Raw genomic sequence first — 10597 nt, 5'->3', positions numbered from 1 at the left:
TTGTCTTTGCTCCGGGAGCCCAGGCGCGCGCGGGCCACGGCTCCACTGGCCCATCGGGGGAGCTGGGGACGGTGTCCAGAGACCCGGTCGCCAGCCACCTGGGCTTCTGGAGGTGTGTGTGCGTAAATTCGCACTTCCCACTGCTAATATTTCTTTCTGTGGCTCCGTGGGCATTGCATATTCATATCCAAGTCCAGCCACTTAACAAGCAACCTGTGATTCCATCCCGAGGTGGGGACGCTGCCTCTGCGGGCTCCCTCGCCTGCCAGAGTACTTTTTTTTTTTTTTTAAATGGAGGTGGGCAGTGGTAGAGATCCCGCCACGAAGAGACAGACCTCCCGGAGTCAAACCTCTCGCCGAGTGGTATTTCATTTTGCAGCAACAGGTTCGCTGAGGGCTCCCCCGCCTTCCAAAGCCCCCAGCCCTGGGTCCGCCCTGCAAAACCTGCTCATATCTCTCCACCTCTCTCCCCCTCGGCCTTCTGCCTCGGGTGCGCAGCTCCTAGCCTGGGTCTGATTCCAATTTCTGCAACTCTTCCCGCACCGGGGTCGCATTTATGGCAAAGTCGGTCCCATCTGCGCCCCAGAAGCCAGTCCCGGAGCTGAGGCCGATCAACTCCGGTGAGCAAAGAAGGGATGAGGGCGCGCTGGCAGGAGAAGGGAGAGCTCCCAGCCCGCGGCCTCGCCGGGGATGGGGGAGAGGAGGACGGGGTGCCAGGGGAGATGTAAAGAAAGCGAGTCAGGGAGAGGGGTAGATGCCCCAAATGACCCGGTTTTCTGAACTGCCCCACCCGTCGAGCCCTCCCACCCCGCTCCCAAGCCTTCTGGCGGCTCCCGCGCTGCCGTCGGAAACCCTATTCCAGCCCCAACGGGGACACCTCTCTGGGATTTGCTCCTCGCCTCTGGGGGCGACAGCCAGGGGCTCCTGGAATCCTTCCCAGGGCCCAGGAGTCGGGGGACCCCGCCGAGGGGCGGGCAGTCGCGGCGTCGTGACTGCGCCCGCCCCGCCGCGCTGCCAGGCGCCCCTGGCGACTGCCGCGAACGCCACACCCGCGGCCCGGCCCTGGCCCCGCCCCCGCCAGGCGCGTCGCGGCCCGGGGAGGCGTGTGCTGCTCCCGCAGCCAGCGCGAGAGGGAGAGAGGGCTGGATGTTGGAGGAGGAATTCGGGCTTAACAAGTGATCGCTGCTGTCTAGGATTTTGTTTCTTTTCGGGGGAACCTGGACTTCCTTTCCCAGGCGAGCCTGCCTGTGCTGAACTCCAGAGGAACCAGGCGTCTTGGGGGTCTTCTCCGGGGCAGCCCCATCCCCACCCCCAGGCTCCAGCAGCGAGGACTCTGTGCCCCCCCTGGCCAGGCAGCAGAACTTGTTCCGTGGATATTTTGGAGCCTTCACCTGCCAGACCGGAGTGATTCCTTTTACCACTCCCCCCACACCCAAGATCATTCTTCCCCTCCTCCAGCTGTTGAAGCTCGAGGGGGGATAAAACAAACCAGCCAGGGGAATTTTCTTTATTTTGTATTTCACCCTGCCGGGGAACGGTAAGTATGATACCTTTCTTATCTTTCCTCCTCCACCCTCCTCTTTTGGTTGTTAAGAAGAAACTGTGGACATTTGAGGGGTAAATAATATCGGGAATGTAACAGAAGGGCATGAATGGAAGGCGGTTAAAAATAAACCAGGAGGTGGGAGCAGGGAGGTGCGGATGCTGCGCGGCGCTCCGGGGGGCCAACAGTTGTTATTTTCCCAACCCCGGGGATGGGGTGAGTGCGCTCTGCTTAAGGTGCTCGAGCGGGAACCCAGGTCTGGAGGCGAGGGCGCGATTAAAGATGTCGTTTCCCAACGAGGTGGGGCTAAGATTTAGCATCGTTTTGCCTCGTCCCAGCCTCACAGGTTCCGTTCCTTTGGGAACAGCTGGTGAACGGGTCTGAATTGCTGCCTCTCCCAGCATTTGGATTTGCGTGCATTTTCCAAGCATTTGAGCAACACATAGGAGCTGTGTAAATGGCGTGCGAGGAAGTGTATGTTTCTCACGGTGTTGGCCTTTCTGATTCCCTCTCTCTATCTCAATTTCTCTGTTTCTCTCTCTCTCTGATAAGGTTCAGGTACCACCCTAACACAGTTGCAGGAATTAGCACTGAGAGATGAAAACAGCCTCGTTGCTGGGGGGTGAGAGGAGGAGGGGCGGATGCTTGGCTGTTGTTTGGGGGTGCAGCGATTGGGGAATAGGTAGTCTGCAAAATCCTGTTAGTTTGCTGGTGTTAAAGAGGAAGGGGAATTCCCCCGCAAAGGTCTCTCCCGTGAAGGCTCCTTGAGTGGATTTTCCTAACATGAATATCTTGAGAAGGAAGAGAAATTTTTAAACCAGTGTGGTTTGCTGGCAGAAATGATTTGTTTTTACTTTTTTGCTTCTTTTTTGTTCATTGCATTTCTTTTCTTTCTTTCTTGATCAGGGAGAGTGAGGTAACTGGTGGTCAATTAAAATAAATTAATTTGCTTTTTGTTGCGTGGAGGAGGGAGTTAGATAAACAAAAACTAACAAACCTAAATAAATAAATAAATAAATGTGAATGTCTTTGGTGTAGAGCAGAAAGAGGGCAGGTCTAGATCTCCTGCGGAGTTGATGGTGAATTGGAAGACCCTCTAATTCTTGTCCTTCTGGGAGTCAGTGGGGCAGCATAGGGTATGCATAGTATTCAAATGTACAGGCACTTGGGTTACACGGGGCTTTATTTAAATAGTGTATTATAACTGTTTGGGGGGAGTTGGGGAAGAAACTGAGCAAACTCTCAGGCTGTTGGGCCTGTGCAAATCTCTAAAGGATATTGTTGGCCTGACACTCCACAGGGAATGTAACCCCAGGATGGTTTTGTAAGTAGGGATGTGGAGACACCCTGAGGGTAAACATTTCAGACTGTGAAATGGTGTCAGGAGTCAGGCAAAGAAAGGGGGATGTCATGTGAGACACCATCAGAGGTGTATTTTCTGGAGTTTGTGTCTCAATCAACTCCCGTGTTACCCTAGGAGAATGCAGGAGAATGTGTATGATGGGGAAGGGGTGTGTGACTGGGAAGCCGTCTGTTTGCCTCGTCCCTGCTTGTCACTTCATAAAATTCACTGTGTTTAGGCTGCTAGGCTGACAGGATCAGCAAGGAGCAGCAGGTGGTCAAGAGCTGAATCCTGTTAATGGCTTCAGAAAGCCATTTCTCTTATGCTTTCCAAGTGCTTCCAGTAATAGAAGCTGGTAGATGCCCTGAATTCTGACTGTCATCATCCTCTCCAATTCTCTGGGTCAGTCCTTGCATTCTTGGAAGTCCTGTTGGACAGAGTAAATGGAAGAAGCAAGAGGAGACAGGAGATTGGGGTAGGGGCTTTTATAGGTCCTGGCTGAGGACCTTGGGAGAGCAGACTAAGGAGAAGGAAGGGCCAGCAATACCAGGTGACAGTGGGAATAAATTGGAGCTGCAAGGGACACGTGATCAGGAAGTGGGGGATAAGAAATAAAGGTGGGCAGAAAGAGAAAGAAAGAGAGAGAAAGAAGAGAGGGAAAGGTATGGGAGATGTGGATTAAATGAGGGGGGAGGAGTATGATAGGCTGAGAATGAAGTTCGCAGAAACTGGAACTTAAAAAATAAGAAGATAGTCTCTTGAGTGTAGGAGGAACCACTGAGGTGAACATGTAGGAACCGCAAGGAGAGAAGATGATTATTAGAGATGTGGGAACTAGGCTGTGGGTGGTGGGGAGTGTTCAGGAATCTGGGGAACAGAAAAGCAATAGGGACATGCTTCAGGGAGTCAGGCAATGCCAACTTATACAGGCCATCAGTGAGTCTCAGTATGTCCTGAATGTCCTCGTGTTCTGTCTTTCCCCTACTTCAGACAGTGGCTTAAGGGCATAAACATTTGGGGCTGGGTAGACAGACAAGAAAAACGTAGGGTTCTGTCATGTTATGCATCACAGCCAGTGTTTACTGCCATTCATTTTGTGTAACACCCATTATCTCATTTAATACTTACAAACGTGGGAGGGGGAAGTTGTATTATTATCTACACTTTGTAGATGCAGTGTTTGAAGCTCATTCAAGTAGTGGATTCTGCATTAAAAAAGCAACAACAACAGCAACCACCACAAAAACCCCTCATTTTTCTGACTTACCCAATTCTGAGTTAAGACAGAGAGGGGTGGAAGGGAACTTAATTCAGAAACATTTTACGAGAGGAAATTTTTTAAAAAATGCCTTGAGGTGAATGATGGAAGCAGCTATAAAGTAACAGCAGTATTATTGTGGAATGAAGAGTGACAGAGAGGATTAAGAGCTGACATTGGTGAAGGGGAAGATAGAAACAAGGCCCGTATATACCAAGAGTGGAGAGAGGAAAATTAATTGAATTGCCATGAAAGTAAACTGAGCTGAAATAATAACCCAAGAAGAAGGAAAGAAGGGTGTTTAATGAGAGGGAAGATTTAAGAATAGCTTGCCCCATACTCTTGAAAATGTGTGGTTGCTTGGTGTCTTTTATGATTTGCTTAAAGAAAAGAGAAGGAAGTGTATATGAAATAAAATGCTCAGTTTGCTTGTTATGATTTGTTTCCTCTTTTTATTTTTCTCCTGTGCTTGTTTTCAATCCTTTTTCAGGTGAAGTGCTTCTTCTGCATGATTTTAGCCGAAGGATGCTCTGCATTTCCTTGATTTCTATGGAGACTTCAGAGCTGATTTTGCTTCTGCTGACACCTCATCTAGCACCTTCTTTACCTCCCAGGGTCTTTGCCTCTGTCTGTAGCTTGGCATTACCCCTGGGTCCAGGAAGCCTTTGAGAGACTGGAGAATCATCCTGATAGACTTTGAGCAGCAATGGCTGTACATACTTCAAGCCACATCTTAACATGGGTCAAGCCGTCTCTAGAAGGCAAGTGCTAAGACTAAAGGCATATTTGCATTTTATTTAAATTGAATGGACTCAGCTTTGGCGAATTTCCATGGCAAAAAAATATATTTCATTTTCTAGGCACAACTGCTGGCTGTCAGACACTGGCTGCCTTTGAATCTTGCAGCATCATCACCAGCTACATCCCAGCCATAATTTCCAAATTTCAACACCTACTCCAAAACATAGGTGTCTGGCAGACCCCATCGTTTTCTGACTTGGGCTTGAGAGTGCTAGGCTGTTTATCTCTGGAGAGCAATGTTGAATCCCTGAGAAGAGAGAGCATGGGGTGTGCTGATTTAAAAACAGAAAATGCAAAGTTGGACTGAAAATATCCTTAGTCTTCCAAGCAATCTGCTTAAGGGTTCCAAACGTACCTTAATTTGGTGAGAAAAGAAGCTGCCCTATTTTTCTTTCTTCTTCCACAACTGGAACCAGCCACTTCCCAAAACTACCACCATGGAGGTTGCGATGGTGAGTGCGGAGAGCTCAGGCTGCAACAGCCACATGCCCTACGGCTACGCGGCCCAGGCCCGCGCCCGGGAGCGGGAGCGGCTGGCGCACTCACGGGCGGCTGCCGCGGCTGCTGTCGCCGCGGCCACAGCCGCTGTGGAAGGCAGCGGGGGCTCTGGTGGCGGCTCCCACCACCACCACCAGTCCCGGGGGGCCTGCGCCTCCCACGACCCTCAGGGCAGCCGGGGCAGTCGGAGGCGGAGGCGACAGCGGCCCGAAAGGAAGAAAGGCCACCCCCGGCAGAGCAGCTTCCCTCACTGCTCCGACCTGATGCCCAGTGGCTCCGAGGAGAAGATCCTGAGGGAGCTGAGCGAGGAAGAGGAGGAGGAAGAGGAGGAGGAGGAGGAGGAGGAGGAGGGGAGGTTTTACTATAGCGAGGATGACCACGGGGACGAATGTTCCTACACAGACCTGCTGCCCCAGGACGACGGCGGCGGCGGCGGCTACAGTTCGGTCCGCTACAGCGACTGCTGCGAACGTGTGGTCATAAACGTGTCGGGCCTGCGCTTTGAGACGCAGATGAAAACTCTGGCCCAGTTTCCAGAGACTCTGCTGGGGGACCCCGAGAAGAGGACTCAGTACTTCGACCCTTTGCGCAACGAGTATTTTTTCGACAGGAACCGGCCCAGCTTCGACGCCATCCTGTATTATTACCAATCCGGGGGCCGCCTGAAGAGGCCTGTCAACGTCCCCTTCGACATCTTCACGGAGGAGGTGAAGTTTTACCAGCTCGGGGAGGAGGCCCTGCTCAAGTTCCGGGAGGACGAGGGCTTCGTGAGAGAGGAGGAGGACAGGGCCCTGCCGGAGAATGAGTTTAAAAAGCAGATTTGGCTTCTCTTTGAATATCCGGAGAGCTCCAGTCCTGCGAGGGGCATCGCCATCGTGTCCGTCCTGGTCATCTTAATCTCCATTGTCATCTTTTGCCTGGAAACCTTGCCTGAGTTTAGGGACGACAGGGATCTCATCATGGCACTGAGCGCCGGCGGGCACGGGGGGTTGTTGAACGACACCGCCGCACCCCACCTGGAGAGCTCAGGGCACACGATATTCAACGACCCCTTCTTCATCGTGGAGACAGTCTGTATTGTGTGGTTCTCCTTCGAGTTTGTGGTTCGCTGCTTTGCGTGTCCCAGCCAAGCGCTCTTCTTCAAAAACATCATGAACATCATTGACATTGTCTCCATTTTGCCTTACTTCATCACGCTGGGCACCGACCTGGCCCAGCAGCAGGGGGGTGGCAGTGGCCAGCAGCAGCAGGCCATGTCCTTTGCCATCCTCAGGATCATTCGACTGGTCCGAGTGTTCCGGATCTTCAAGCTCTCCAGGCACTCCAAGGGCCTTCAGATCCTGGGCCACACCCTCAGAGCCAGCATGCGGGAACTGGGCCTCCTCATCTTCTTCCTTTTCATTGGGGTCATCCTCTTTTCCAGCGCTGTGTATTTCGCAGAGGCGGATGAACCTACTACCCATTTCCAAAGCATCCCAGATGCATTTTGGTGGGCTGTGGTGACCATGACAACTGTGGGCTATGGGGACATGAAGCCCATCACTGTTGGGGGGAAGATCGTGGGGTCCCTGTGTGCCATTGCGGGTGTCTTAACCATTGCTTTGCCAGTGCCAGTGATTGTCTCTAACTTTAACTATTTCTACCACAGAGAGACTGAAAATGAGGAACAGACACAGCTGACACAGAATGCAGTCAGTTGCCCATACCTCCCTTCTAATTTACTCAAGAAATTTCGGAGCTCCACTTCTTCTTCCCTGGGGGACAAGTCAGAGTATCTAGAGATGGAAGAAGGAGTTAAGGAATCTCTATGTGCAAAGGAGGAGAAGTGTCAGGGAAAAGGGGATGACAGTGAGACAGATAAAAACAACTGTTCCAACGCAAAGGCTGTGGAGACTGATGTGTGAATTGCTTTCTCCACCCGCCACTGCACCCCCCCAAGCATCTCCAAATATATTTATGCATAGAGAGTGCAGTTATGAAAATGAAATATGCAAATGAGTCCAATGCATACAGTAGTACGCCACTTAATGGTTATACATGGCATAATTGTTACTAAACTTGTATTACATATGAATTAAATGATACATCTTGGAGAAGAGGGAGGCCTATATAGGAGGAAATCTATCTTTATATTTTTTATTAGAATGCAAGAATTTTGCACATTAACTGGAAAAGATGTTAACAGTAATGATGGTTCCATGGAGAGAGAGTGTGTGTGTGTGTGTGTGTGTGTGTGTATGTATGTGTAAGTAAATTGTCAACATTGTTAGTAATTGTGCAGTGATGGGAAAAGTTGGCATTTTGAAGTATTTACTATGTAAGAACTGATGAATTTGAGCAGTCATTTATCAGTGCTTTAATAGCATCTCATATGTCTTTGGATTCTGTAGTTGTTTTTTAAAAATTGTAAGAATTACTGTGTAGAAAAAAGAAAGTAAATTATTTAACAGAATATAGGTCACAATTTTATCTTGGATTTAATTAAAGTTTATTTTTAACTGGAAATTAACTTTTGAAAAGGCTGCAAGGTTTAGAAATTGATTATATTTTATTATTAATTTTGGGAAGATTTGACAGCAAATGTCTAACATTATAGAAGAAATGAAGTCAGAGAAAATGTAACAAATGTTGTTTGCAGGTAAACAGGACTGGATTTTTTTTTTCCTTTGCGCTACTTTATATGCTGGAGATTGAAAGAGACTTCATACTGTGAATGTTTACTAATGTAACAGTTCAATGACAATCATTGGAAGAATGATTTTTTTAGTCTTATTTTATTGTTCTCTTCTTTTCCTTGTGTGAGACTAATGGCCACGCAGATAACAGCACATGATTCTCTTTTCTTTTAAAATCTAAATAACTGATCTACAAAGGGACTGTGAAATCAAATTTAGCACCTGAATCTTTTGAAATTGGTCTGTTAAAATGATGCTTTTGAAACCATACTATTTTAAATATTCTTCTGCCTTTTAACTCCAGAATAATTTAACCAAAGTTAATGCATGCACTGAACGATTTTGAAGAAATAAGATGCCCAGCAGCTACAGTGATTATGGCTTAAGATTTTTCTATTAAATGTGCAACACAAATCATGCTAGATTTATTAAGGTTTTTTTTTGTGCAGCTACATAAGAGCAGAATATGGGGATTCACCTCAGATTTTAGCATTCTATTTGCTAAATGGATATAAGGAAGAATTGTGTCAAAACATTTGGTTTCAATATTACTATCATTATCGTCTTTATTAAAAGAATTTCTGACACATATAACTGCATTTAACTCATGACAAGATGTTCTGGAATATGAGGTAACAACTAGTGATTGGCCTTGCACTGTTAATTCATAATATAGGTTAGAAAACTCAAAATACACAAGAGGGCTTAACTCTCCAATATTTTAACTTCTGTTCTTTATAAAATGATTGTCCTGAGGTCCAGGAAAAAAAAATACTGCATAGACTATTTCTGCACATAATGAACTCTGACAACTGTGAGCCAAAAACAAACAAACAAAATGATCTAGAATAGCCTTTCTCAAATTTTTCTTTTTAACCCAGGCCATAATTTGGTAATACATAAATCTTACCTCTCCTTTAATGTTATTTGAAATTCAAAGTAAATCCAACATTAGGGTTAAAAGTAAAGCTATACCCTTATTTCCACCCTTTCCCCACGACTTGTAGAGAAACACTTTTCTAGAACACCATTTGGAGAACAAAAAGCAGCAAGCAGGGGCTTTTTTTTTTTTTTTTTGAATATGAAGACCAAAGATCAAAGATCAATAGTGGACAATACAGAATGACAAAACAAGAAAATGCTATCTTATAATAAGACTTAAAAGATGGCATTTTAACATATTTTGGATTTGGGGAAAAGTGTAGCAAGCATTAGACTGGGGGTAAGGTTATTTGGGCTTGTCACCATTTGTTTGGAAAAGTCACTTAACACCTCTGCACCTACATTTCTTGATTAGTAAAAAAGAGAGCACAGAAAGCATGTTACTTTACAGAGTCAGGGAAAACAAATGAGAACATGCAAAAACTCTGATATGTTGGGTTCCATAGAAATGCCTGATATTGTGTCTAAATTATTTAATCTTCTTCTGGGAGAAAAGAGTATTAAGAACCCATGAGCATACATCTACTTTAGTAAGATATTGTAAAAATTGTGGGTAATTTCTTTAACTTTGAGGTCTTTACAAGAAGTTGATGTGCAGACACAGGATAGTCTATCATAGATCTAGGCATGTCACAGAATAAAAACTTGACTCTGAACAAGGTATCATGTATCTTACGATATAGTCAACTAGGTAAGATTATATTTTAATATAATTTAAGGGCTATCTAGCATAGGATGCTTACTGAACTTTCCATAATAGCAATAGCAATGATTTGGCTATATTTGGAAGAGAAAATGTACTGTATTTCATTGTTTCTATGATACTGAGAATCCAGGAAATATAGTCATTTGGGGATCCTAGGGCTTGCCTTTATTTCACATGGCTTTTTTAGGGTAAGAAGGACAAGGAGTGACAGTCATGAATTTTCAAAGCGAGTATTAGTAGATTATCTCTAAACGCATGGTTTTTTCCTGCCTGCAAGACGCATTTATTTTAGGGTGTCTGGATCCTGATCCTACACTGAGAAGGAAGCTCTGTAAGCCGTCAAGGCTCATATAGGGACACTTCTATGTGGAACACTTCTCTTATAGAGAACTTGTTAAGGTAGGACATCCAGCACAGCTGTGGATTTACAGCATTTTTCCAAGTCAAAGCTAGGCAAAGTGCTTTAGATCCATTTGTGAAAATTTTATACAGAGGAGTATGCTTCTAGGGGCTATTTGTACCTAATTTAGGAAACTGTATCTTCTTAGAGATCACCATACATATTTGGTTGTAAGATAAAAGAGAAGTGACATCCTTTAGAGATCTGAATTTTGGGGATCTGGGATCCTTTCGTTGCTTTTCAGATGATAATACATCTTACCAAAAGTGCATTATTTGAAGGTCATCCTAATCAGAATCTTTTTAAGGGTGGATGCATTGTTCTGTCTTGCAAATGCTTGAAAAGGAAACAGTTATGCATAACAGTTATGGGGAAGAGAGGAAAAATAAATATATATTTTTAATTTCTGTGAAAGGGAGCTGGTGGGTGCTA

General features: G+C 46.2%; 1 protein-coding gene across 1 annotated transcript; it reads left to right on the top strand.

The window, feature by feature from the left end:
• The first annotated feature begins 1081 nt into the window (after positions 1 to 1081).
• Positions 1082 to 8354, top strand: KCNA4 (potassium voltage-gated channel subfamily A member 4). The gene is made up of 2 exons (XM_045556640.1): positions 1082 to 1537; positions 4634 to 8354. Exon 2 carries the CDS (start codon positions 5382 to 5384, stop codon positions 7344 to 7346), a length of 1965 nt encoding a protein of 654 aa, XP_045412596.1. The 5' UTR covers positions 1082 to 1537; positions 4634 to 5381; the 3' UTR covers positions 7347 to 8354.
• Positions 8355 to 10597: the final 2243 nt, after the last annotated feature.

Source organism: Lemur catta, chromosome 7, assembly GCF_020740605.2.
Source record: "Lemur catta isolate mLemCat1 chromosome 7, mLemCat1.pri, whole genome shotgun sequence".
Classification (NCBI taxonomy): domain Eukaryota; kingdom Metazoa; phylum Chordata; class Mammalia; order Primates; family Lemuridae; genus Lemur; species Lemur catta.
The sequence above is the reverse complement of the archived record's forward strand: the minus strand, read 5'-3'. Positions and strand labels throughout refer to the sequence as shown.

Bases quoted from the DNA above. Each gene is read 5' to 3' on its own strand.
- KCNA4 (XM_045556640.1), top strand. From the start codon at position 5,382: ATGGAGGTTGCGATGGTGAGTGCGGAGAGCTCAGGCTGCAACAGCCAC.